At 58.0% G+C, this 27,473-nt stretch overlaps 2 protein-coding genes across 3 annotated transcripts in view; one reads left to right on the top strand and one right to left on the bottom strand.

Annotated features, from left to right (window-relative positions):
- CCDC40 (coiled-coil domain containing 40) lies at nt 1–22,000 on the bottom strand. Its single transcript, XM_049776138.1, has 20 exons — nt 21,955–22,000; nt 20,605–20,650; nt 20,035–20,334; nt 19,005–19,122; nt 18,235–18,389; nt 17,101–17,184; nt 16,802–17,021; nt 15,022–15,179; nt 13,987–14,109; nt 12,707–12,828; nt 10,363–10,606; nt 10,087–10,269; nt 7,180–7,425; nt 6,291–6,504; nt 5,602–5,771; nt 5,183–5,274; nt 4,183–4,303; nt 1,697–1,885; nt 922–1,080; nt 1–473 (listed from the first exon to the last, which is right to left on the bottom strand). The coding sequence occupies exons 1-20, from the start codon at nt 21,981–21,983 to the stop codon at nt 219–221; spliced, it is 3,228 nt and encodes a 1,075-aa protein (XP_049632095.1). The 5' UTR covers nt 21,984–22,000; the 3' UTR covers nt 1–218.
- A 533-nt stretch (nt 22,001–22,533) lies between these two features.
- TBC1D16 (TBC1 domain family member 16) overlaps nt 22,534–27,473 on the top strand; it is a 34,380-nt gene continuing 29,440 nt past the window's right edge. The window contains exon 1 of one of the 2 annotated variants that reach the window (XM_049776146.1): nt 22,534–22,598. The gene's annotated coding sequence lies outside the window, so the exon portion shown is untranslated. Of the gene's footprint in view, nt 22,611–27,473 lie in introns of both variants that reach the window. The other variant, XM_049776145.1, reaches the window with a different exon arrangement.

Raw genomic sequence — 27,473 nt, 5'->3', positions numbered from 1 at the left:
CCTGGTGAGCTAGGTGTTGGATGTGCAGTGGTCCCTTTGCACCATGGAAGTCAATCTACCAGCCTCCTGCTTCCACACTTCCTTTTTATTCATGAAGATGCAGGGACCCACCGCGAGGCTGGCAGGCTCCCTAAAATCCATCAGTGCCCCAAACAAACTCCGACCTCCTGCTGGGTCTTCTCTGTGGGGGATCTGGTTTTCAGGACTCAGGCCCCATCCTAGGAGGGCCATGGCACCAGTGCCCTGTGGGTGAGGGCCTGAGAGACCTTGAGCAGGGTGTCCCAAAACTCGGGGTGTTCCTCCATTGCTTGGGCCAGGATGTTACTGATAATGTCCAGCCGCTTCTCCAGGCGCCTGTGCTCAATGCTAGGCCCGGTCAGGGCCCCGGGGCGGGACAGGAACACGTAGCGGCCATCCTTGACTGCCTGTAGGTGCTTCTGGCGTGTCTGCAGGGCCACCAGCTGCAGAAGATTCTGGGAGACAGAAACCACATGAGTCTGACAGATGCCAGGGCTGTGAAGGTGCCAGCTCCCCACACCTGGGTTTCAGGGGCACAAAGGCTGGGTCGGAGCCTGTTGTGTACCCACACGGAAAACCCCCCAGCAGGACCTCCTAGGGGTCCCCAGGCCCACAGTGACAGCAGCTGCTCTGACCTCGCCTGTGAATCCCTTGGGGCTCACCTGAGGCCTCATGCTTGCCAGTCCTTAGGACATCTCCCCTCCTTGGCTCTCCTGGGGCCCCCGACCAAGCATTTTCTCCTTGGGGTCAATGCTGGGGTGATGGGCCTCTTCTTTGCCCTTTGTGCCCCTTCCTGGCCTGGGATCTGGGTCTTCAGTTCTCCTGGGCAGAGTCTCAGGGATCGGGGACAACTGGCAGGGTGACCTGGTTCTCAGCCTCCCGATCCCAGCCCAGGTGCATTACCTGCCGCTTGAGGGCCAGGAGCGAATCCACGCCCGGCTCCAGCTGGTCCAGCTCAGCCTGTAGCTGGGCCAGCTTTGTCTGCCGGTCCACCAGTGAGTCACTCACGCCCTTCTGTGTCCCTTCCAGTTCTTGGATGGTCTGTGAATTCTCCTCCGAGGCCTGGGGGGCAACAGGGTCAGCCTGGGTGATCCCCAGAGGGCCTGGGGAACCGCCCTCTGGCCTGCTAGGCCACACAACACAGGCTTCTGGGAGGGAGGGGGGTGGTGCTGACCCATCCTGGGGGCCCTGATGCAAGTCTGTGGACAGCCGTGCACCAAGTAGGGTGAGAGACATTCGGGATAAAGGGGGCAGAGGGGCCAATAGAGCTGCTCCTTGCAGGGGGTTGGGGGATAGGACACCCAGCACCATAGAAGGAAAGGAAATTCTGGAAGCAGCTGGAGGGCAGGAAAGGGAAAGTCAGGTGTGACTTCGCCCTCCCCAAGGGTCAGGACCATGGCCTTCCAACCCACCCCAGCACACCCTGTGCTGTTTAGGGATCTGAACAGCTCTGGGACTCGTGCCCAGAGCTGGCTGGGGGCTGGGTCTTTCAGTAGGTTCCATCATGAAACTTGGGGGGGTCCAATCTGCCACTCCCCAGTTGGGGGCCACAGGGTGGGGATTGCACTGATCTGTGCGAGGACCGTGGTGCCCACCCTGATACCCATCTTGGGCCATGTTGTCCTGTGCCAGGGCTGCGGTACCACCATGCCCATGCGGTGCCCACCCCGATGCCCACCTTTTGCGTCTCCTTGATCTTCCTGCGCAACTCCAGCAGCTTGTTGTGGAAGTCGGTCTCCGTGAGCAGCTTGGAGTTGGCCTGGGATCGGCCCTGAGCACTAGCGGCGATGGTGTCCCTGCGTTCCACGGCCTGCTCCATGCTGCGGACCAGCGACTCCTGCTGCTTCAGCAGGTGTCCATATCGGACCTGGGCACACGGGCGACACACACATACATGCACACATGGGACGGACCTGGGCAGACCCGGCCACAGTTGAGAAAGAGCCTCTAGCAGCGGGTGTGGAGGGGTGACGCCAGGGTGGAGCTGCAGGAACCCCTGTGGAAGGGCTTGGGCAGACTCAGCAAACAGCCCTGGGTGCTTCTTGACTCTGTCCAAGGCTCTAGGTTAACCCTGTCCTTGAGGAACAGAGGTGAAGAGGGGGCTGGGTCAGAAGCGGATGACTGGGGGAGGAAGAAACTTTCTAGAATAGTACACAGATCCCCATGTCTGAACTCTGTGCCCACTGAGTTTGAAAGAACCCATGCCTGCCTGCCTGCCTCCTCCAGCTCACTGGGAAAACCCTGGGTCAGGCATGGAGGAAGCCCTCAAGCAGGTCAAGGACAGAAGGGCTGGAGCGACAGTACAGTGGGGAGGGCGTTTGCCTTGCATGTAGCTGACCCAGGTTTAATCCCAGGTGTCGCTTATGGTCTCCTGAGGCCACTAAGAGTGACTCCTGAGCATGAGCCAGGAGTCAGTCTTGAGTACAGCCAGGTGTGACCCCAAACAAAACAGAACAGACCAGATGGGGCCGGCCACACCCAGAGGGGCTGCACTTGAGCAGTAGCCTGTGGAAGGCCAAGGGCACAGGAAGCATCGGCACAGGGCCAACAAGCTGGTGCCCACTGCTGGCACTGGTCAGTCCCACAAATGGCAGATCCCAGGACTCACTGTCCGTGTGTCCAAAGGTAATTCTGGAATACCCAAGACCTGAATGTGAGCAGGGGTGTCAGTGAAGGTGCTCCCAACGCAGCATATTCAGGATCCGGCCAAGGACCTCGAAACCACAAGGGAAAGGCTGGCCCCTTCCCCGCTCTACATCACTGACTTCCTGGGAGTGCTGAGAGATGCTCTAAGCCAGGGGTGCAGGGAATTATCCCCAGAAATAAATAAGGAGGAAGACACGGTCACGGGCCCAAACACGTGTGGAGGAGCCGGAGTGAAAGCACAGCTCGGGAGTGCATTTGCCTTGCACATAGCCTACTTGGTTTTGATCCCCAGCATCTGATATGGTCCCCTGAGCCTGCCAGGAGTGATTCCTGGGCACAGAGCTAGGAGGAACCCCTGAATGTCTCTCTGTATGCTCTCAAACTAAAAAAAAAATATGGTGCTCAGAGCTCCAAGAAACCGCTAATTAGGTAACAGCTTGTGACACAATGGAAGCAAGGCAAGGGCAATACACACTTACCATCATATTCATACTCACAAACACATGTATACACACACTCGCAGAACACACACAGGTATGAAACATCATGAAACATGACACACAATGACCGATATGTGTGCATTTGTATAAATGTGAACATGCACACACGCAGACATGCACACACAAAATACATGTACATACAGACATACTGGTGTGCTCAGTACCTCAGGGTAAATGAGGAACACCCTCTGCGACACACAGGCGCGCGCACACACACACACACACACACACACACACACACACACACACGCTTACGAGAAATTTCTTCACACTGGGTTGTCAAATAGCATACTATCTTGACAGCAAATGACTGAACATTGCAAAAGCATAGAAATAAATATGCACCCTCCCCCACCCAGTTTGAGCATAAAGCGCCCTCCAGGTCCCATAGGGAACTGCTGCAAAAATCCACAAACCAGGGCCCGGAGAGATAGCACAGCGGCGTTTGCCTTGCAATCAGCCAATCCAGGACCCAAGGTGGTTGGTTCGAATCCCGGTGTCCCATAGGGTCCCCCGTGCCTGCCAGGAGCTATTTCTGAGCAGACAGCCAGGAGTAACCCCTGAGCACCACCGGGTGTGGCCCAAAAACCAAACCAAACCAAACCAAAACAAAAAACAAAACAAACAAACAAAAAAAAATCCACAAAACAGAGGTCAGAGAGATAGCACAGAAGTAGGGCTTTTGCCTTGCAAGCCACCGACACAGGACCAATGGTGGTTCGAATTCTGGCAACCCATATGGCCCTCCCCACACTTGTCCCTGCCGGGAGAGATTTCCGAGCAGAGAGCCAGGAGTAACCCCTGGGCGCCGCCAGGTGTTGGCCCCAAAACCAAAATAAATAAATAAATAAATAAATCCACAAACCAACTCCCAAGGCCAGGTGCCAAGGCCCCCTATGGCCAGGACTCCCAGGCCCTGCCCATTCATGGCAGGATTCCAAGGTCCACCAACAGCCCGCCTCTGGGACCAGGACCCCCAGGGTCCACCCCTCAGGCCAACATTCCAGGCCCCGCCCACCTTCATGCGATGGATCTCTGCCTTCATGGACCGGATCTCTGTCTGGCCGGTCTCGGAGTCCACGGAGTTGCGCATCTCTTTGGCCAGCTGGATTTTTTTCTCCCAGAGCATGATCTGGTGTCTGTGGAGGACGGTGCCCGGGTGAGGCTGCGAAGTGAGGGGGCATCGCCTGTGCTTCGCTGCACCCACCCTCTCAGGCAGGATCTCCCAGTTTAACAGGGCTCTGCCTTCCCTTCCTTGTTGGAAAAAGTATCAGTCTGTGTCCTGTCCTGCCTTTTCTTTTCCTTTTTTTTTTTTTTTTTTTTTTGGTCTTTTTTGACACATCTGGTGATGTTCAGGCCATACTCCTGGCTTTGGCTTTGCTCAGGTATCATTTCTGGAGAGGCTAGGGACCATATGGGTTGCAGGATGCAAGGCATACTCGGTACTATCCCAGTCCCCCTTCTTGAATCAGATATAGAGAAAGTGTCTCCAAAGCACCCATTCGTGTGTCTACTCTTTGGGAAACAGTTAAAAGGACGCACTGGTGAGGTCCAGAGAGAGAGCTAGGGCCAGGATCACAAACAAACAAAACACAAAACAAAACAAACAAAAAACAAAACAGAAACAGGGCAGAGGCAGAGGTGGAGCACATGTCTACTACACGAGGCACAGCCACCACTGGCACCACAAGGGACACTCAGCATCCTGGATGCGTCTCTGGTGGCCCCAAGCCTCAAGTCCTCAGGCCTGCATAGCAGTGGCCTCTGGGTCCCCTAATACTGCTGGGGTGCCTCCCAGGAAGAAAAATTTGTTACAGTTTAAGTGTGTGTCCAGCGAGAAATGACTGGCCACCGGGACCCTGCCGAGTGTGTGGCTTTTCCTGCAGTCTGTGGGACTTTGGGGCTGGGACTGGAGGATCCGGGGAAGTTGGGGTGGGGACAAGGAGGCTCTGGGCAGCAGGGGGTGCTCTGCTTCTTTGAGATTGGGGCCCCCCTTGGCGCCCTGTTCTGGCACTCACTCGGTCTCTATCAGGTTGTTCATCAAGGTGGCCTTCTCCTCGCTGAGCTGGCTCAGTTTGTCCTGCATCTGGATGGTCTCCCTCTCAGACTCCTGCAGGGGCGCAGAGCAGGGTCAGCAGCGGGCACGCGTGGGACGTGGCCAGGGGGCGTGGTCAGATGGGCATGGGTGTTTGGATAATTCGGTGGGGGCGTGGCCATATGTGGGTGGAGCCAACAGGGCGTGGCCACCGAGCAGGTGTGGCTCTTGGGGCGTGGTCATGGGTAGAACTGAATGAGTGTGGCAGGAGGGACAGGCGAACACTAGGGGTGGCCACAAAGGGGTATGGCCACCAGCAGGCTGACCAGGTGGGTTGTGTTCACCAGGGGGCGTGCCCTCAGGGGCGTGGCTAGTGGAAGTGACCCCTGGGGCCTCGCCCACCTTGAGTAGGCACAGGAACTCTCCCTGGGTCACAAAGGTCTCCTGCTGCAGCTGCTCGGTGCTGCTTCGGTTCTGGCCTAGAAGCGTGTTGAGTTTCTGGAGGTCGTTGTCCAGGCCCCGCATGTGTCGTTCGATCTGCTTCTGCTCCTTCTTCTCCATGCTGATCTTGTCTACGGGACCGGGTGGGGGCAAGCAGGCTGTTATACGCACAGAGGCCACTGGTAGATGGGTGGGCAGACACTTCCCAAGGGTCCCCAAGAGGAGCAGTCTCAGGATCACACACCACCCCTCCCAGGCTGGCTGAGCTCTGCACACTTCTGACAGCACACATCAGTCTCACCAGCACCCAGGATGCTGCCCCAGGTGGCCAGGGGGAGAAGTAACGGTCGGCCACCTCCCCCACTGACATTGGCACAATCCAAGGCAAAATGAAGGGCTGGGCACTCCAGTGTTTTTTTGGGGGGTCGGTGGTGTGAGGTCCACACGTGGCTATGCTCAGGGCTTACTCCTGGCTCTGTGCTCAGGGGTGGCTCCTGGTGGAGGCCAGGGGGGCACTATGGAGTATCTGGGATTGGACTGGGGTCATCAGTGTGTGAGGCTGGTGTCCGGCTGGCCCCTCCCCTGGGGGCTTTGTGGGTTCGAGGGAGAGTCTGATGGGCTTGCCCCTCCCGGCCGGCTTGTCGCCTCACTCTCTATCCGCAGCTTCTTCTGCTCCAGGATGTGCAGCTCCTTCTGCGACGAGGCCATGGACGCCAGGTGGTTCTCGCGCTCGTGCGTGGCTGCCACCATGTCCTGCTGCAGCCGCAGCCAGTTGCCCTGCGCCTGCGTCAGGCTGGCACTGTGCTCCTCGATGAGCTTGTTGAGCCGCTTCATCTCCCTCTCCAGGGGCCCCAGCTCTTCACCCTAAATGTGGGGCACCGGCAAGTGAAGGGGACCCCACCTCTGCCTCCCAGAGACACTGAGTCACAGCAGGGGTGGGGCCTCGGAGTGAGCCTCTCGCCAGCCCTGCTGCCACCCCCTGAGCCCATGGGACTTTGAGGGGGTCCCCAGGAGGATCTGTGCACCTTTACTATCCATCGAGGCTGGCTGGGAGGCTCCAGAACCCCCCCAACTGCCCCTCATCTTGGAGTCTGAGTGTGAGCCTGGTATGCCTGCAGGTCTCAGCATTGCCCCGAGTACCCTGGGTGGCCCTCACCCCACGTGAGCCCCCACAAAATGCACACATTAAGTTGCAGGTGCCCTGGGGCCAAGGCCATGCCATGAGCCGGCAAGAGGATGTGTGGAAACCCGGCACAGGCCGCACCGAGTGACCCTAGTGTGGAACCATCTCCATTACCTGTGTGGCCCCGACTTGCCTGTGCCCATCACTGCCCCTACAGATCCACGGCATGACCCCTGACCCCCACTGCATCTGTGGCATGACCCCTGACCTTCCAGCTGCACTTCCAGATTCTGTACCCATCCATATACACCATCGAAGCCTGTACCTAGTGCCCCTCACCCCATCTGTGCCCAGCTCCAGCCCTCTAGTTGGTGCCCACCACCCAGTCCACGCCCACCTCCCGTCGGCGCCCTCACCCCCAGCTCCGACACCATCCTCTCGAGCTGCTTGTTGAAGTGGTTGATGGTGCTCTGCTTCCTCTCGATGAGCGTGGTACGCCTCGAGATCTCGCTCTGGCTGTTGACGATGAAGTCATTGACCTTCTTGACCTCCTTGTCCAGCTCGGCCAGCGCCTTCTGCTGCACGTCCAGCCGGCAGCTGGTGTTGGCGATGTCCACGGTGGTCTGCGCGATGTCGCCTTCGATCTTGGAGAAGTGCGTCACCTGCAGGAGAGAGGACCAGGTCGAGCTGTGCATTTTTTCTCTTTCTGGGAGGCAGGTGTGAGTCCCCAGGTCCCAGGTAGAGGATGGAGCAACGGGTTTCTTCCTCCGGGGGCTGCCAGAACTCAATGCTTGGAGCCCAAGTGAAGGTTCTGGGCTATTCTCGGTTGCACACTGGGGCTCTGCCTGGCCTGCTCAGAGCCTGGATGTGGTGTGGGATTATGACTGGGGAGGGCGTGTGTGAGGCGAGTGTCTCAATAACCATCGCTCTGAATCCAAACTGTTTCTTTTTTTTTGGGGGGGGGGGTTTGGGTCACACCCAGCAGCGATCAGGGTTTCCTCCTGGCTCTGTGCTCAGGAATCACTCCTGGCAGGGTTGAGGGACCTCATGGGATGCCAGAGATCAAATCTTGGTAGGCCTTGTGCAAGGCAAATGCCTTCCCTGCTGTGCCGTCACTCTAGCTCCCTAAACTAGTTTTTCTTATTAAACAAACAGCCTCACACATGTGAGAGCAGGTGAGAGGAGGAGCCCGTACTCCTGACCCTATAACTTCTACCATGTCCTGGTTTTCCTGGGAAGCCCTTAACACTCGTTTCCAGCACCCCCAGCCCAGTGGTCCCTCAGGTGTTCCCTCTTCATCCTGAGAGTATGCATGAGATCTTGGGTCAAGGGGGGCTTTGCCCTCCATTCTTGGGGGCCACGCCTGGTTTCCAGTACTCGTGGGACTTCACTCCCGGCATGCCATGGTTATCCTCTTTGAACCCCAACTTTGGGTAATTCCATCCACCCCACACTCTGGATTCCTTGTCCCAGACAGCCCCACCCACCAGCCTGGTCTCAGCAGCACCGGGCAGAGGGGTCTCTCCTGCCCTCTCCTGGACAGAGGTGGGAGCACATCTGTGACCACCTGTGCTGGCCCCTGGCAGGCAACCGCCCTCATGCCAGGCTTCTGTCACACCCTGGGGCCCCTCATCATGCACCCCTAGAAAGGCAAGACACATTCTCTGGGTTTCTTTGGGCCCTGCCGTGGAGTGTGTGGACGGGGAGACGCTGTCCCTCAGGAAGTATGGCAACAAAACTCATACACCGTTGCTGCTGTGGTTCCAGGCCTGCCGCATGCAGAAGTCGGCCCAGGCAGGGGCAGCCTTGGCCAGGCAAGGGCAAGTATAAGGGCAACGCCGAGACAGCAAGAAGCATCCCCATCAACCAGCCATGGGAGGAACCTGAGGACCATGTTCTGCAGATTCAGGCTCGTAAGCTCAGCAAAGGGATGCCGCCAAGACCCAAGAAGGCACATAGCAGTCCCAGTTCATCTGGGGGACCCCAACATTAGTTGTGTGAATGAATATCTGGTTCAAAGATAAATCAGAGGGATGGAACAATAGCACGATGGGAGGGTGCTTGCCTTGCACACGGCCTACCGGGGTTTGATTCTTGCCATCCCATATGGTCCCTGAGCCTGCCAGGAGTGATTCCTCAGAGCTGGTCCCCCTCAAACCAAGGGGCCAGAGAGATGGCATGGAGGTAGGACATTTGCCTTGCATGCAGAAAGACGGTGGTTCAAATCCCAGCATCCTATATGGTCCCCCAAGCCTGCCAGGAGCCATTTCTGAGCGTAGAGCTAGGGGTAACCCTGAGCGCTGCTGGGTGTGACCCCCCCAAAAAAAAGACAAATCAAGAAAGATTGGGTGGGAAGATGGGCCTAACCAACATCTTCACACTGCCACCACCCACTAGGATACAGGAATGAGGGCCCAGAGCCAAGTCAGCACTCCATGGGGGACCCTGAAGGCCCTCACGTGACTAAGGGGATGCGTCCTTCCCACAGGGAGCCAGCTCAAGGTGTGTGCTCAGGTGTGTGGTGATGTGTGTGAGTATATGCATATACGTGTGTATCTAAACGTGTAAACATGTGTAGGACTGCCTGGGTGTGCCTCTGTGAATGCAGGTATACATCTATGTCGCTGTACACATGCCTGTGGCTACAGGAATTTGTGCATGTAAATGTGTGTGCATGTGCTAGTGCCAGCTCATGAGCATGCGTATTTGTATATGTGCATCCGCTGCACATTTAGAAACATTTCTGGAAGGAAGGGGATGTGGGCATGTGGGAACATGGAGACACTCTGGGCAGTTCATCCTTCAGAGGTGCTGGGATATATTTGCTCTTTTAGGTTTTGTTCTGGGAGCCACACCCAGCAGTGCTCAGGGCTTTCTCCTGGCTCTGTGCTCAGGGATCACTCCTGGTGGGCTCGAGAGACCTTATGAGATGCCGAAGATTGAACTTGGGAAGGCCACATGCAAGGCAAACGCCCTCCTTGCTGTGCTCTTGCTATGGCTCCATTTACTCTGTCTTTTGGGCTCCTTTTTTTTGGGGGGGGGACCACACCCAGCGGCAGCCGTCAGGGGTTACTCCAGGCTCTGAGCTCAGAAATTGCCCCTGGCAGGCTCGGGGACCATACGGGATGCCGGGAATCAAACCCAGGTTCGTCCTGGGTCAGCCGCGTGCAAGGCAAATACCTTACTGCTGTGCTCTCTCTCCAGTCTGGTCTCCTTTTGGCTAAACAATGTGGCTTCTCCAGGCAGGAAGAAGGAAGAGTGTGTGAGACGAGCCCAGGGCCCACGGATAGTCATGAGAGGGCCCGTCCCATGGCACCACCTACCAGGTCAGTCTTCTCCTTCTCCAGCTTCTTGATATGCTGGTGGAAGGCTTTACTCATCTTGTTGGAGGTGACCTGCTCGCGAAGTGTCTCCACCATGCGGGTCTCCATCTGCTTCCGCAACTCCAGCTCCTGTTGCACTTGTCTGATCACCTCTTGCTGCATCTCGGTGGCGGCTGCCTGTTCCTGGGAAGTGGGAAGGCCGGGGGAGCCAGGCCGGAGTCAGGTGGGCTGCAGGCACTCCCAACCTCACCCCAGTGCCTCTGCGTCGGGCCTTACTGCCTGGGTCTTCTGCAGCGCATCCTCCGTGTTCTGCAGCGCCAGGCGGTAGGTGGTAAAGTCGTTCTGCAGGGCCTCGTACCGCGTGACACTCTGGGCCATGAGCTTCTGCAGCACCGCGGCCTCGCTCTCGGCACGGCTCAGGATGCTCGCTAGCTTCTCGTTCCTCACCTCCTCGCGCACGATGGACTTCTTGAAGCCGTCTAGCTCTCCATCAATGGAAAGGACGCGGTGCTGCATCTCCCTGTAGGGGGGCCAGGGTCTTGTGGGTCCCTGCTTGGACCTTGCCGACCTTCCCTGGTGCTGCGGGAACTCGGTCCCAGTGCCAGGGGAGCCAGAGGCACTGGGATGGGACAGGCAGTTTGCCGCCAGTTGACCCCAGCTGCCCAGAGTGGACAGGAGCACATGGACTTGAAACTTTCTTTCTTTTTTGTTTTTTGTTTTTGGGTCACACCTGGCAGTGCTCAGGAGTTATTCCTGGCTCTACACTCAGAAGTCACTCCTGGCAGGCTTGGGGGACCATATGGGATGCCGGCATTCAAACCACTGTCCTTCTGCATGCAAGACAAACGCCCTACGTTCATGCTATCTCTCCAGCTATTTTTTTCTATTTTTTTTGTTTGTTTGGCTTTTTTTGTTTTTGTTTTTGAGTCACACCCAGCAGAGCTCAGGGGTTACTCCTGGCTCTACACTCAGAAATTGCTCCTGGCAGGCTCGGGGGATCATATGGGATGCCGGAATTCAAACCACCGTTCTTTTGCATGAAAGGCAAACACCCTACCTTCATGCTATCTCTTTGGTCCCTTGAGACTTTCCTTCTTTCTATCCTTTCTCCCCTTGAGAACATTATTTACTTATTTACTTATTTATTTATTTATTTTGGGTCACACCGATGGTGCTCAGGGGTTACTCCTGGCTATGTGCTCAAAAGTCGCTCCTGGCAGATTCAGGGAACCATATGGAATGCCGAGAATCAAACCTGGATCTGTCCAATGTTGACCGCGTGCAAGGCAAAGACCTTACCGCTGTGCTATTGCTTCGACCCCCATACTTTGGTTTTTTTTTTTTGGTTTTTGGTTTTTGGTCACACCCAGCAGTGCTCAGGGGTTACTCCTGGTTCTACACTCAGAAATCGCTCCTGGCAGGCTTGGGGACCATATGGGATGCCGGGATTCGAACCACCATCCTTCTGCATGCAAGGCAAACACCCTACCTCCATGCTATCTCTCTGGCCCCTCTATACTTTTTATTTAAACTTATTTTTTGAGGGCACACCAGGCAGCACTCAGGTGCTACTCCTGCCTCTGTGCTCCAGAATCACTCCTGTCAGTGCTTGGGGGACCGTTGAGATATCGGGTTGACCACATGCAAGGCAAACGCCCTATCTCCACCCCTGTGCTATCTCATGGGCCACAAGAATAGCATGATTTGAAATACAATCGTTTATGCCCCAGTAGCCCACTGCTACTGCTGATGTGCTCCCACACCGCTGATGCGTCTCTGGATGGTCACACAGTATTGGCCAGACTGACAAGGGTGACAGGCCAGTGTCACCTGCACAGCCTTGAAGAGGCCAGCTGTGGCCAGGATTCAGCGGGGGGCCAGGGACATGGCACCAAATGGCTCCAGAGTCGGGGGTACTGGGAGCCCACGTGTGGCACTGACCCCCCAGGGAGAAGACATTCTGATTAATGTACCCCACCTTGGTAAGGACGGTGCTGCCCACCTGGGAGAAGCCCGCACCTGTCCTACTAGCTGGTCTTGTGTGTCTGTATGAAGGGCATCGTGATGTCGGGGCTCTGAGTGTGGGAAGATCCTCGGTGTTGGAGTCTGAGTGAAGGCCAGGAGTATGCAGGACACATGGACACCCCACTGAGGACCTTGGGGAGCCTCTGGGGTGCCTTCCCCCCAGCTCAGGCTGTGTCTGCTCACGGCCCAGCTGCCTGGCTGGCTGTGCCAAGAGGCCCCATCACCGGCTTTGGGAGGTTTAGGGGTTTAGGGGTGGGTGCTGCCCTCCCAGGTCCCCTTATCCTATGCCTAATCTGCACGTGCACACCTCGCTGGCCCTGCTGGCTCTGGACCAAGGTCACAGAGATGAAAGCAGGGATCTGGCCTGGAACGCAGTCCCCAGCTCAGTGCAGGGAAGGGAGAGAGCTTCCCAGCCAGGTGTCTTGCCGGCAAGTCAAAGGGCCCTTTTATCTCCCTGGAGCAAAATCCCCTTCTCAGCTGATCCTCCTGGGAAACTCAGCATCAAAGCACCCAGAACCTGGACTTTGACAGGACAGAGTAAGGCAGAAATGAGAGGGAGGGAATGGGGGCTGCGCCTCCCCTTATTGGGGCCCACCTGAGCGCCTCCTGGGCCACGAGGTGCGCTTCATCACGGCCACGCATGCTTAGTAAGCTGTTGCCCCACTGGTTCAGGATGTGCTGTTTCTCCACCTGGATGGCGTCAACCTCGGTGCAGGCCTGGGGTACAGGGTGTGGGGTGCAAGGTATTGGGTGAGTGGGACCCTTCCCTGGGGTGCAAAATGACCTTGCTAGGGCCTCAGGGCCACGTTCTCTCTGGGGAGACCCTAGGGTCCTCCTGCATGGCTAGAGGCAGGGGTGACAAACACGCGGCTCTCAAGACACATGCAGCTCCCGGCCAAAATGAACGTGGCTCTGCCTCTTATCATTATTTTGTATACTGTGCCTCTTTGCCAAGTTTGGATTTTGTTCTGCTGCTTCTGAGGAGGGACCTCTGAGGAGAGATCTTTGAATGCATAGTCCCGCCCCCAGGCTGTGTCATCACGTCTCCCATCCCTCGGAAACGGGACCCGTGTGTCACATGTTGGGTCACATCTTGCCATTAGTTCTTAGTGTGGAGGACGCAGCACACCCTCACCATCACTGCAGGATTTTGACCCTCACTCAAAATGGCGAAATGCAATATGTGTTTCATAGATTACTGTTCAAATTAGATGCTTTTGTATGAGTGTTTGTCTGTTTGGCAGGTCACTGCGTGGTGTGGCTCTCTGACTCTCACAGTTTAAAATTTTGGCTCTTTGTGTGGAACTTGTTTGCCACCCCTGGCTAGAGGCATTTGCTGCTGCTCCAACCCTGTCCCAGGGACTCCATCTGCAGGGCTCTGGCTGGCTGCTCTGGGCTTTGCCTCTGTCCCCCACAGAAACTCAGAGGCATGGTTGGTCGACTGAGGTTTGGGAGGGCCTGTCCTGGCCAGCTCGTTCCACCGAGTCCTCAGGGAGAAGACCCTCTCACAGGCCCACCTACCCACATGGTCGGGCTGCTTCCAACATACACTGACAACCCCTCATCTTTCTTTTCAGATCAAAGGAGCAGTGTCAGGGTGATGCCCTGATTGGAAAGTTCCAGAAGAGCCCATTCATGTGTGTGTGTGTGGGGGGGGTGGGGGGGAGATAGCAACTTTTCCTGGACAGACTGGGCCAACTGCCCATGTGCCACGGGCATGATCTTTTCCACCTGTCCAGGCCAGGACTCTGCAAGATGCAGAATGCAGGGAGTGGGTGGATGGTAGGAGGGATGGCAGCTCTCCCCATGAGTCCCCAGCATCCGCATCCCAGGGTTTGGGCCGACCCACCGGCTACCCCCAGGCCTGGCTCCCACCTCGCTGACTGCCTTCCTGAGCACGCGTGTGTCCTCAGCCTGGGCGAGGCGCTGGGCATCCAGCAGGGCGATCTGCTCCTCCAACTCATTCACCTGTGTGGTCAGCCGGTCTACGTGCAGGTCCTGGAGTGTGGATGGAGGGGCTGACTCAGCACTCCAGGACGGAGCATGGAGGAGAGGGTGAGGACACAGGATGACAGGGACATGGGAGACTGTAAGATGACACTTAGCAATTAACTCAAAACAAAGGCCTGCCATGGGGCTGGAGTGATGGCACAGCAGTAGGGCATTTGCCTTGCATGTGGCTGACCTGGGACAGACCCGGGTTTGATCTCTGGCATCCCATATGGTCTCCCAGCCTGTCAGGAGGAATTTCTGAGCACAGAGCCAGAAGTAACCCCTGAGCCTGGTGTGGCCCAGAAAACAAACAAACAAAAAAGGCCTTCCCCCATTTTCCTCTTTTTCTTAAACCTCTTTTTTTTTGGGGGGGGGTGGTCACACCCAGCAGCCCTCAGAGGTTTCTCCTGGCTCTATGCTCAGAAATTCAGCACTCAGGGGATACTCCTGGCTGTATGCTCAGAAATCGCTCCTGTAGGCTTTGGGGAACATATGGGATGCCGGGATTCGAACCACTGTCCTGTATGCAAGGCAAACACCTTACCTCCATGATATCTCCCCAGCCTCAAACCTCTTACTTTGATATGTAAATCCACCCAGCAGTCTACCTGCTCCACCCTGGTGGATTTTGTTCTGGAAGAATAAAGAAAGAGCAGTTTGGCCTGGCACTCTAAGACGCCAAGAGGGGATAGTCACTGACTCCATGATGCTCCTGACTGGCATGGTTTATTAATTCTTCATGGCTACCCTGCCTGTCCAGAACATTCCGCCTGGGGTTGGAGATACAGTGTGTGAGTGATTTCACAAAGTGGGATTTATTTTACAGGAGACCCTGGGGAACACTGGAGGGCACGGTGGGGTCAAATGTCCAGAGACGGTCAGTGTGGGGAATGTGGGGTGCACACGAACAGCGCCCACCTGCTGCAGCTTCTCTTTCTCCGCCTTGCGCCGCTCGCTCTCGGCCTTCTTCACCACCAGCCGCATGGTGTTGATGTCATCCCGCACGTCCGCCTCCAGGCTCTGTGTGTGCAGCAGGTGGAGGAGCAGCTTCTCCAGCTCGGCCTGCAGCTCGGTTACTGCAGGGACAAGGCAAATGGCATGGGGCAGGGCAGTGGGCATGTGTGAGGTAATTAGAGGCTTTCAGAATATTTCTCTTTCTGCCTGCTTTTCCACTTGCCCCCTTTAGGTCGGGGGCGCTGTTTGGATCTGAATAAACAGAAGGAAAATCATTTTGCCCCAGGCGAGCGAGCTCTCAATTTTGGAGCAGCTGGCTTGTTGGTAAAGGGTTTTGTGTCAGACCATCTTGCCTCCTTTTACCCTCTTGTCTGTGTGGATTACTTGCTGCAGATCTGTAGGACTGGAATTGCTTCCCCTGTCCTGGTTGGATATGGGAATGGGTTGCCTTTTCTTTCTGGGAGCTCTGGGGTAATCAAACCTCAACCAATAACCCAGAAAACGTGATTTTACAGGCGTGGGGGCACACAGGCACCAGGCATGGGGCACACGGAGACACAGGGAGCTAGGCCATGGGGCATGTCATGTGCATGACTTGGGAAATGCACCACCCCAGCACCCCGTCAGACTCTCCCAATTAGACCCTCCCCCTCTATCTGCGCTAGACCCTCTGTGATAGACCCCCATGATCCACGATCCACTTTTCCACGAGGTCCCTTTGCTTTTCTGACTACATCGTTGGCATATTTTAAAGGCTTCAATTATCTCCTGCTGCAAAGCCTGCCAATGTTAGCTACTCAGGGCATTTGGTCTTTGAGGGGCCAGGAGTGGGGTAAGAGCTCATATCTATGAGGGAGGTGGACAATCCTAATCCAAACCCCTAAACCTAGCCACTAACCCTAACCCTAATCCCTAAACCCTAACTCCTAACCCTTAATGCTAACCCTAATCACTAACCTTAAATCTAACCCTGCAAGAGAGGCCTCACATGATGCAAAAGAGAAACGGGCTTCCTTTGGGCAAGAGGAGTGTTGTGTATATAAACATTTCAATGGGATTATTATGTTACTGACCCTACCCTGATAGGTGATTGTGCCCTACCCTAGGGTGTGACCTGGCATTCTGCCCCCACCTTAGGGTGGTACCGCATTCTGCTTCCACCATTGGGTGGTATCTGATCCCACCATTGGGTGGTACCTGATTTTGGGGGATAAAACAAGGGTCTGTGGAAGGCGAGGGGCTTGTTGGCTGGAACTGAGGCTGAGACTTTGGACTTCAGTCTTGTCCACCGAATAAAGCTAATATTTCCACAAGCCTGACTGTCTGTGAGCTGTTTACCCGCCGTTTCACCTCAGAACCGTAGGCTGGACAGGGTGGCAGACGAGTGCTCTGAGCTGGAGGGGAAAGACCTCATCCTCCATCCCTCCATCAGTCAACCCCATCAAGGGCTGACTTGCAACAGAGGAGCACTGGGCACATGCACACCCCAGGAACATGGAATGCCAGGGTCTGGGGTTGGGAGCCTGGGTGTGGGATGGGGGCTCCCATTACTCTTCTTGCTTTTTGGCTTTTGGGTCACACCCAGCCACGCTCAGGGGTTACTCCTGGCTCTGTGCTCAGGAGTCACTCCTGGCAGACTCGGAGGACCATATGGGATGCCAGGAATCGAACCGGGGTCCGTTCCGGTTTGGCTGCATGCAAGACAAATGCCTGAGCCCTGTGGTCTCTCTCCAGCCCCCCTTACTCTTCTTGTGCTCCCCCTCGGCCTCCTGGCGGGCCTTCTCGTAGCTGTGGCGCACGATGCGCAGCTCGTCCTCGCAGACTTGCCGGTCCCGGGCCGCCTGCGCGTGGAGCCCGTGGCTCTTCTCCAGCCGCCCCTGCAGCTCCGCCAGGCTCTGCTGCGCCCCATACAGCTCTACCCCCAGCTCCTGCCGCTGCGCTTGGCTCTGCTTGGTGGCCATGTACTGGGTGAGAGAGGGAGATAGGGAGGTAGAAGGGGGGGCGAGGCGTGGTGGGGTGGTGGGGGTGCAGGAGCCCACTCACCAGCTCCTTGATCTCCAGCTGCAGCTGGTCGATCTGCCGCGTCAGGAAGCGCTTCAAGGCAGCTTGGAACCTGATCATGAGCGGCTGAAGGCGGGAAGGAAAGACCTGGTGACTAGGGCCACCACAAAGCCCTGAGGAGGTGGGTAGGAGACTTTTTCTGGCCTCTATTGTGTTTTATGTTGGGGTCACACCGGTGGTGCTCAGAGCTTCCCTCTGGCTCTACACCCAGGAATCACTCCTGGCAGTGCTCTGGGGCCCCTACGTGATACCAGGGATCGAACCCGGGCTGACTGTGTGTGAGGCTAGTGCCCACCCCACTGTGTTCTGGCTCTGGCCCACACCCCACTTCTTCCCAGGTCTCCCAGCTCAGAAGGCACTTAGGAGGCTCCAGGTTTTACCCTGAGTTCTGAAGCTTGAGGGGTGCACTTTGGTGAAAGGAAGGAGATGGGGGCAACTGCCTGCCCACCCGTGACCACTGGGCTACTCAGGGCAAATATGCAGGGAGGGAGAAAGAGGGAGGCCAGCCCAGCCCCCACTGGGCCCCTTTTCCCTCTTTCCCACTAGGCAGTGGGACCACTGCGCCTTCCTGCTGCTCTGTGCCCCACCAATGTGTGAGACAAGATTTCCTGGATGTTGGTCATGAGGGGACAGACCGGGTACCCTGCTACCCAGTGCTCTCTGGGCTGTGGTTGCCAATGGGGCGGTCCTGCTTCCACAGTGCCAGGCAAAATAGATGGAGATGTGGGCCCGGAGAGATAGCACAGCGGCATTTGCCTTGCAAGCAGCCGATCCAGGACCAAAGGCGGTTGGTTCGAGTCCTGGTGTCCCATATGGTCCCCCGTGCCTGCCAGGAGCTATTTCTGAGCAGACAGCCAGGAGTAACCCCTGAGCACCGCCAGGTGTGGGGCCCCCCCCCAAAAAGAAAGATGGAGACGTTCTGAGCTGTTAGCACTAAGGTGCGGGATGGTCAGGGATGGGGCTAAGGGTCACCCCCTCACCCCGAGAATGAGCAGAACTGCAAATGTGGAGGCAGGAGGTGGAGAAATGTAGCTTGGAGTGGAGGTCCTTAATGGGGGGGAGGGGCTTGGGTACCAATCAGACAATCTGGCAAGGGCAAGGGCCAGGGGTTCTCACGTGGTCAGGGTCCAAGACCACCAGCTGATTGTCCTCACTCAACTCCTCACTCCCTTCAGGGTGGAATCTCTGGTCCTCCAGGCCCTCCACCACACTCAGGTGCTGCAGTTGGTCCAGAAAGGAGGGGTGTGGCCCCTCCTCTGGGGGGCTATGACCTGTGGGTACAGTTCACAAGGCTGAGGGCCTCCCAGGGCACCCGTGCACCCCAGGAAGGGCATATTAGGGGGACGAACAGAGGCCTGTTCTGGGAACCCTGGGGATGCTGCGGTGCATTTGTGTGAGACCACTAGGCATGAGAGATGGGGATCACGGGGTCCCCTCACACAGCCAGGCCTTTTCTGGGGGACAAACTAAGATGCTCTAGCTCCCTTTTGCTTGGAGGGATCTGTGATCGGCTCCCACAGCCCTCAGGTGTCTGGAGCCTCTCCTGGCAATTCTGAGTGGGCCCATCCCGCATTGACTTGCCCACATAGGGCTCAGGGTTCCCCAAGTGCAGCTGCATGAGGCAGATGGATGCCTCAGTCCGGTGCTCTGGCCACGTCCAGGGTTTTGGGATGGTCTCAGGCCCAGCCATGCAGAGCTGGTGGGGGAAATGCACCTGGGAGCGTTTTGGGGACCCCTGGACCCACAACTGTGACCTCGGGAGTGCCCTGTGACCCCCAGAGCACAGGGAGGAAGTTGGGATACCTGGTCTTGTGGAGTACCTGGTCCTAGGGGGTGCCTGGTACTGGGTGTGCTTGGTACTCGGGGGTACTTAGTCCATGGGGTACCTGGTTCTCCTTGGGGGACTCCAGGGTGTTGGGCCGTCTCGCCGGTGATGGAGACAGAACTGCTGCTGCCCATACTGTGCTGGAGCTGGCCCCGGCCTGAGGGGGTCCCTGACGGCACCTGTGGGTGCGTCCCCAAACCAGTTACCTGGGAACCCAGGGCCCAGCTAGGCGCCCTGCCAGGGCCAGAACAGGAAGCCATGTGGGGACTCAGACAGTGGCCGTCAGATGAGTCTTGCTGAGAAGCCCAGCCGGGCAGTCTGTACCTCTGACTGGCCCCCCAGACCCACATGCTGCCCCCAGGACCAGTGCAAAGTGGGACCAGTCTCAGGGGCAGCAGCTCCCCACTTCAGATTTATCTCCTCCCTCAGGTCTCCGTTGTTGGGTCTGTGTGTGGATGGTTCTGTGTGTGCGGTTGGTTTGTACATCTATGGGTCTGTGTGTGGTGGTGCCATTGTGGGTCAGTATGTCAGCGGGTCTGTATATGTCTGTGTGTATGTTGGTCTATGTGTGTGGGGGTGTCTGTGTGTCTGCATGTATCTCATGTATGTCTGTGTGTGAGGGTTGTTGTGCGTCTGTGGGGGGGGTCCATGTGTGTCGTCTGTGTGTCTTTGTGTGGGTCTGTCTCTGAGGTTCCGCACCTCTGTAGAGGGTCTGTCTATTCCAGCGTCAGCCCCTTGGGGAATGTGTGACTTGAGCCTCAGAGAGGGGACACCAGCAGAAGGGCCTTGGAATCCCAGGTCTGGCCACTGTATGGGATACAGTTGGTGAGCAGCCCAGAGCATGGCATTGACTGTCCCTCCTCAGTGCCAGGGACCTGAGCTCTAAGGACAGCTCAGCTCCTGACCCAATAGGACTGGTGCTACGGAAGCACAGACCAGCACAGACCAGAGCAGACCAGCAGGCCACCACGTAGGTCCAGCAACCTCAGGCTGGCTGTGCTGTAAACTCCCAGCACAACAGCAGCTCGGGTCCCACCTGTCCCATCATTGGTCCCAGGAGCGCCTCTACCCTCAGGGTCCCCAAGACTCACCGTCACTTCTGGGCGCGTCCTGGCACCGGGGGACTGGGCCCGAGCGTCCTCCTGTTGCTGCACCTCTGGACTGCGGTATGGGGGATTGAGCGGCTCGGAGGACTCCTTGGTCGTGCTCGCTGGGTGCCTGGTGTCCTTGGGGCTCAGCAGCTCACTCTCCCGGGATGAGGTGGTCTCTGACTCGCTTTCCCACCGCCCCGGACTCTCCAGCTCCTCCGACGAGGACTCCGAGGATTCCTCCAACTCTTCCGACTCTGAAGCACTGGGGCGCGCCCCCATCTCCTCTTCTGAGGGTGATTCCTGTAGCCAGGGACAGGGACTGGTCAGGGGGGCTGCTGGCCGGCACCCTGGGGGCAATCCTGGGGCCACAGGAAGTTAGTAACTATCTCCCTGGGATCAGGGTTCAACACTGTGTAGAAAACGGCTCTGGACAGTCCAGGGCTGCTGAAGAGTGGGGTGTCCATGGCCTGAGTTGGGGAATGCAGGGCAGAGGCCTCTCGGTCATGGGCAAAACCTATGGCTTTGAGGACATGCCCAGAAAGTTCCTCAGAGACAGGCCAGGAACCTCACCTGCAGGCTTTCGGCATCCTGATCCTGGGGTTCTTCCAGGGGTTGCCTAGGGAAGAGGTGTTGCTTCAGTCCCCATGACGCATCCTTCCCCTGTCCCCTGGACCCAGGGACGCTCCTTCCTGGGCAGTCCTCTGCCTCCCCTCCTGGGGGTGGGAGCATTTGATCTGAAGCAGTGGGGGGCGCTCAGGTGACAGCACCAGAGACGCCTAAGGTGTGACCGGTCCCTGACCGGGCTGTGAGGAACGTGTGTTCGACTCAGTCCCGTGTCTTTCATGGGATTCACTTCAAGACCACGCGCTGGCTCCTCCCGCCACATCCCCACTAGCACAGAGGCATGTTGTTTATTTGTTTGGGCCTATGCCAGGGGGGTGATCAGGGTTACTCCTGGCTCTGCGCTCAGAAATCACTCCTGTTGATTCCTGTGGGACCCTATGGGATGCCGAGGAGCAAATCAGGGTAGGCTGTGTGCAAGGCAAATGCTCTTTCCTGTCCCATTATTTTTTTTTTTAAAGCAAAAATGATGCAGAGCCCAGCAGGCCAGAGCCCAGGCCCCGTGTCCCCAGGCCAGGCCGAGACTATCGGCATCACCAGAGGGTGAGGGTCACCCCGTGTCTCTGAGCGGCTGGAAACACGTAACCTCTGCAACCTCGACTCTGACCCCAGGGACACACACCTGCCTTGCACACTACCAGGACACTATGCGGGTGTGAGCAGCGACCACGTTCTCAGCTCCGCATGGTGAGCAGGGGCCTGCTGGGGCCCAGATGGACCGGGCAGCCCGGCTGAGGGGTGCTGGCTCCCACCACTGGCCTTGTAGAATCCCGCGCCCCCAAGACCTGTTGGCCCGCCCACCTAGCCACGTCCACAGACAGCCCCAGAAACTGCGTCCCTAAGCCCCTCACCCTGCTGAGACTGCACACAGGCCCCACCCCTGGGGTCCCTGCCCAAGACCCTCATATCCCATCGCTGATCAAAAAACCCGCTGGAGACCCTGAGCCCGCAGACCTCGCAGGCCTCCCAAGACTCTCACCCCAGACCCTGTAGACTCGAGACCCTCATCTCGCAGACCCCCTGCCCACCCCAAGAGTCACTCCGCAAACCCCATCACCAGTCCACAGGACCCGCTGGAGACCTTCACCCCGCAGAACCCACAGATCCCCAAGACCCCCATCCCGCACACCCCGCCCGGCCGCCCTCAGAGGCCTCCGCGGTGGCGGTTGCCATGGGCACGCGCCCGCGTGGGTTTGGGGGAGCCGAGGGGGCCGCGGGAGGACAAGGCGGGCTCCGGGGAGGCCCAGTGGCTCGGACCGGAGCCGAGGCGGTCGAGGGGACCCTCCCGGGGCCGCTCACCCGCCGCCCTCTCCTCCGCGCCCGGCCATCGCGGTCACCAGGCGACGCCGCCGACTTCCGGCGGGCGGGGCTGGGCGCGCGGGTTCTCGGGTGCGGGAAGGCGGGATCGCGGGGTGCGGGGAGCTCGGGGCGTCTGGGGCGCGCGGGGCGGATCTGGGGCGCGCGAGGGGCGCGGGGCGCTCCGGGGTCTCGGGGCGCGGGGGGCGCGCGGCAGCCTCTGTGGGGGTCCCCGGGGGCGCAGCCGAAATCGGACCCTCGGAGAAGCTTCAAGTGTCCCGCAGCTCCGCCCCCAGCCGGGCCCGACCCTGCCTGCCTCAGTTTCCCCGCCTCAGTTTCCCTAAACCACGCGCGTGTCCCTGTGCGTCGTGCGCACCGCGGCGTGTCCAACTCGGGGCCCCCTGGGCGCGCCAGGCCGGGTCCCGCGGGCGCTCCTGGCGCGTGGCCCGCTCGGAGGGGCGCGGGGGGTGTGTGTCCAGGCCGGGTTCGGGGTCCGAGGGCGGGTCCGGCGCTCCGGGGCGGACCCGGGGCCGGGCCTGGCCGCGAGTCCCCGCCCCGCCGCGCCTCCCCGGCAGCAGCAGCTGCGGCGGCGGCGGAGGCGGCGGCTGGCGGAGCGGGAGCGAGTCCGGCCCCCGCTGCGGACCCGGGTGGGTATCGGGGTCCAGCTGGGGGTGTCGGGGCGCGCGGGGGGCCGGGGGTGCGGCCTGGGCCGGGCCGGGCTGGGGCGCGCGGGGCGCCGGGGCCTGCAGGTCCGGGGCAGTGCGGGCGCACGCGGGAGCCGGAGCCGGCGTGCGGGGAGCCCCCCATCTCGCGGGGCGCCCCCGGGGGACCGGGCTCCACGGCGGGGGAGTCCGGGAAGGGGGCTTCTCCGCGGGGACGCGCTCGCCTGCCGGTCCCCGGCGCTCCGAACTTGGGGTCTTTGTTTGGCCCTGTAGCCCGAAGGCGCGCGCCGGCACCCGAGGGGCCTGGGCTGTCACAGTCCAGTCCCACCAAGTGCCCCTCGCTGGCCCCTCCGTCCGACCTGCGGCGGGGCCTCCCCTGGCCTGTTAACGGCGTCAGGAAGCGCTTGCTCTAGGCCTGGCCGCCAGCCGGTGCTCCTTACTTGAGAGAGAAGAGAAAGGAACGCAGGAAAGCCATCGCAAGCTGCCAAAAATAGCCACGAACCTGCCAGGGGAGCTCCCACCGCCCGGAGATGGTGTCATGTGCTGGGCACCAGCTAGTTCGGAGCTTCGGCAGAAATACCTCCTGACCCCCCCCCACACGCCCCCAGCAGGCTCTGGGTCTGGCCTGGCACCAGGGGTGCTCCGTGGGTGGCAGCGGGGCTCAGCCTCTTGCCACCATCTGCGCCCTGCCAGGTGTCTCCGAAGCAGGGTGGCCCAGGTGCCAGCTTCCTTACATGACCCGCGGGTAAGAACAGTGTGAAGGCCCAGTTTTTTTGGTTTTTTGGGCCACACTTGGCTTTGCTCAGAGTCACTGCTGGCAGGATCGGGAAACCCTCTGGGATACCGGGGATAGAATCTGGGTCGGTCGTGTGCAAGGCAAACACCCTCACCGCTGTGCTAGACTCCAGCCCCTGAAAATTCTTTTTTTTTTTTTTTTTTTTTTTTTTGGTTTTTGGTTTTTGGGTCACACCCAGCGGCTCTCAGGGGTTCCTCCTGGCTCTGTGCTCAAAAATCACTTCTAGCAGGCTCAGGGGACCATTTGGGATGCCAGAATTCGAACCACCGTCCGTCCTGGAAAAGCTGTGTGTAAGACAAATGCCCTTCCCTTGTGCCTGTGCTATCTCTTCGTCCCTCCGGAAATTCTTTTTCTTTGTTTTTTTTTTTCTTTTTTTTTTTTTTTTTTTTGGTTTTTGGGTCACACCAGCAGCACTCAGGGGTTACTCCTGGCTCCATGCTCAGAAATCGACCCCCAGCAGGCTTGGTGGACCATATGGGATGCCGGGATTCGAACCACTGTCCTTCTCCATGCAAGGCAAACACCTTACCGCTGTGTTATCTCTCCGCCCCACCCCCCGGAAATTCTTGATCAGAAACATCAGCCCACTTAGCACGGAGCCTCTGCAGGGAAAGGGCTGCAAGCAGGGGCAGGGGTGGGAGCTATGCTCCGTCCTGCCTCAGTGTCCCTGCTGCCACCCCAGCTGGGCTGTGTCTGTTAAGAGTCTCAGGATGGGATGGGGGTGCTTGGATCCCCTCAGCTGGGACGGGGGATGTGTGAGCAGCTTCTGAAGCTGGAGCCTGAATTCATGTCTATCTGAGTGGGCTGAGTGGGAGTCCCAGACACAGTGATCAGTGGGCCTGTCCAGATGGGAGATTGGGGCCCAGTGGCCTTACCTCGTGTCACTTCCCTCTGGTCCAAGGCACCTCAGGCCTGAGAGCCCCCAGACCCTTTCACAGGAGAGACAGGGTATAGCTGCCTGTTAGTAATAGAGGGAATCAGGTTGAGCCTGGGAGAGCAGACTATAGGGTCCCCTGAGCACTGCCAGGTGTGGTCCCCAAACTAACAACAACAGAACAAGGAAGGTCAGAACCATAGAGATAGCTCAGTGGGCAGTGTGCTGCTGGCTGTGCATATTGCTGACCCAGCTCCATCCTTGACACCCAATGTGGTTCCCCCAGCCCTTACCAGAAGGATTCCCTGAGCACAGAGCCAGGAGTAAGTCCTGAGTACCATTGGCTGTTGCCCTCAAACAAAAATGGGAGTGCAGGTGTCCCTAGTCACCCCTTCTGTGCTTTCCTGCTCATCTGTGGCACCTCCTGGCCTGGCTAGAGGCGTATTTGGGGGAGCCCGTTAGGCTCAAGCCCTCCCAGAGCCTCCCTCTGCTGGTGGTCGGCCAGGGATTGAGTTAAGGACTGAGGTGATACCGAGCAGGGCTGAGCAGGGCTGAGCCTGCCTCCAGCACACAATCCTGCCTCAGGGCTGTCTGAACTCGAACCTGTGTCTGACAAGTGCTTGAGTTTCTTCCCTGGGGAGTTTGTGTTTGTGTCACATCCAGTGGTGTGACCAGGGATCCCTCCTGACCGCACCCTAATGCCTGTACCATTTCTCAAGTTCCTCGAGCCTGTCATTTCTTCTTGTTTCACTGATTCAGTTGGTAAAACCCTGTTGGTGTAGGGTTATACACAGCAGAGAGGGCGCTGGCCTTGCACATGACTGACCTGGGTTCAGTTCTCTGGCATCTTGAATGGTCCCTGAAGCCCGGCAGGTGTGATCCCTGAGCACCACGGGGTGTGCACCCCCAAAATGAACACACCCCTAACACCTGTTGGTTTGATATTTTGCTTCCTTATAATGTGGCCCATCAGATTGGAAGTTGATCCTCGGCACACACAGTTGGTCCGTTGGCTTTGTTCTTTCACACACTTATCTTTGTTTCAGTGGTTTATTTTCTTCTTGGTCTGTTTTTCCTGGCACACCTGGCTGTTCTCAAGGCTCATTCCTCCTGGCTTGGTGCTCAGCTGTGTTCCCTGCAGTGTTGCGGGGTCCTGTGTGATGCTGGGTTGAACCGGGGTCAGCCACGTGCACGCCAAATGCCTTCACCCTGGCCCTCCTCCCCTGCTTGCATCTTTGGCTCTTGGTCACTTTGTGTGTTTCTGCCACAGTCCAGACCTCCTCCTCCCCTAGGCAGCCCCGCTGGCTTGTGTCCACCCAAGTAAGAGGATCCTCGGTTTCCTGGAACACCCAGGGCTGGGCAGGAGACGTGCTCTGTGCTGGCTCTGACCCCGCTCCAGAGGCCAGCATGGGGCAGCATGGGGGTAGAGGCAGGGGGAACCGCTGGCCTGGGACAGCTCATCGGGTCCCAGTCAGAACAATGCAGGTGTGTGTGTGTGTGTGTGTGTGTCAGCTATCAGTGGCCCCCACAGTGACTTCGTGGCCAGCGCCACGTCATAGTCTGAGGTGGCCTGAGACCCTGACTCTGGGCTCTCACAGGGGCTGCCTGACCCATGTCACTGGTCATTGCAGTGTGGCCCCTGATGGATCGTGGTGCTTTTGGGTTCAAGTTCCCTTGCCTGTGATGTTCTGTCCTTAGCTCTGTTCTGGGCAGCTCTGGCCGGGCCCCACCTTGCCTGGCCTTGAGGCTCTGCAGTCAGAGCTCCTCTCCCAGCCCTGCTGTCCTAGAAGCTCAGTTCTGTTTGGGGGAATCGGCATTTCCCCATTTATGCCTTGACCCTCTGGAGAGACAGAGACTTTGGGGCCATCCAGGGAGCTGATGGTGACCCAGGTCTTAGCGGGTGGTGCACTCCCACCCTATGGACTCAGCCACACCATCCCCAGCTTCTGGGACCATGTTGGCACCTCCTAATCATGTGGGTCCCCCATGGATCCCCCAAGGCAGCATATGGGTGCCTAATCTGGGGGCCTGCTTTTAGAAACACACAGTCTAGGTGGGGTCCCACATACTCTCTGCCCAAACCTTAACACTGCTGTGTGTGTGTGTGTGTGTGTGTGTGTGTGTGTGTGTGTGTGTGTGTGTGTGTTTAGGTTGTTCCCGAGATGGGGTGTGGCGGGGCTGCAGGGCTCCTTGAGGCGTGACAGATCCGGGTCCATATCCGCCTGAGCTGTTCCTGCCCCCCATTTGGAGGCCAAAGCGGTGGGGCCGGTTCCTGCCCAGAGAATTTCTCCAATGGGCCAGATGCCCAGTGTCTCCTCCCCATCAACCCCATCCCCAAGGCTCATGTGAGTGGGGATGTTGTGGCTTTTAAGGGTTCAGAACATGCAAGCACAGGGCCAGCTCATGCCGGGTCTTCATAGATGCTTCTAGAAAGGACTTCGCACCTTTGCTCCTTTGGATGGAGCCAGACAATGTCCAACATGAGGATAGGGGCCTGAACAATGTCTCGTGTGGGCCAGGCTGCTTCTCTGTGTTCCTTCTACAAACCTTTCCCCAGATTTGGGGCTCCAGCCTCCTGTGCATGGCCTGAAGGGTTTGCTCTAGGAGTCTTCAGAGAGTCAGAGCCCCTGCAAGCCACAACCAGAGAACTGAACCGTGTTCCCCAGTGTACCCCAATTCCTAGAGTCAGTGGGAAACAGCGAGACCCTGGGGTGACAGCCCAGGTGGGGCAGGGCTGTGCAGGGAGATGTTGCTGAAAGACTCTCTGCTTCAGGCCAAGTTAATATTCCTGTGATATTGGGGGCTTTTTTTGTTTGTTTATTTGGGGCCACACCTGGTGGTACTCAGGGGTCACTCCTGGCTGGCTCAGGGGACCCGATGGGATGCTGGGAATCGAACACAGGTTGGCTTTGTGTGAGGCAAACACCCTCCCCCTGCTGTGCTATTGCTCCAGCCCCTGATCTTCCTGTTTGCAAGGTCAGTCCTGCCCCATGGCATGGGCACCATGCCCACAGTTGGGGGCTGTGCTTATTTTGGGGGAGGACACATCAGCTGCACTCAGAGGTTCCTCCTGACTCTGCACTCAGAAATTGCTCCTGGCAGGCTCAGGAGACTATATGGGATGCCAGGGATTGAACCCGGGTCTCACCCAGGCCGGCAACATTCAAGGCAAATGCTCTATTACTGTTCT

Source organism: Suncus etruscus, chromosome 1 (genome assembly GCF_024139225.1).
Source record: "Suncus etruscus isolate mSunEtr1 chromosome 1, mSunEtr1.pri.cur, whole genome shotgun sequence".
NCBI classification, from domain to species: Eukaryota; Metazoa; Chordata; class Mammalia; order Eulipotyphla; family Soricidae; genus Suncus; species Suncus etruscus.
The sequence above is the reverse complement of the archived record's forward strand: the minus strand, read 5'-3'. Positions and strand labels throughout refer to the sequence as shown.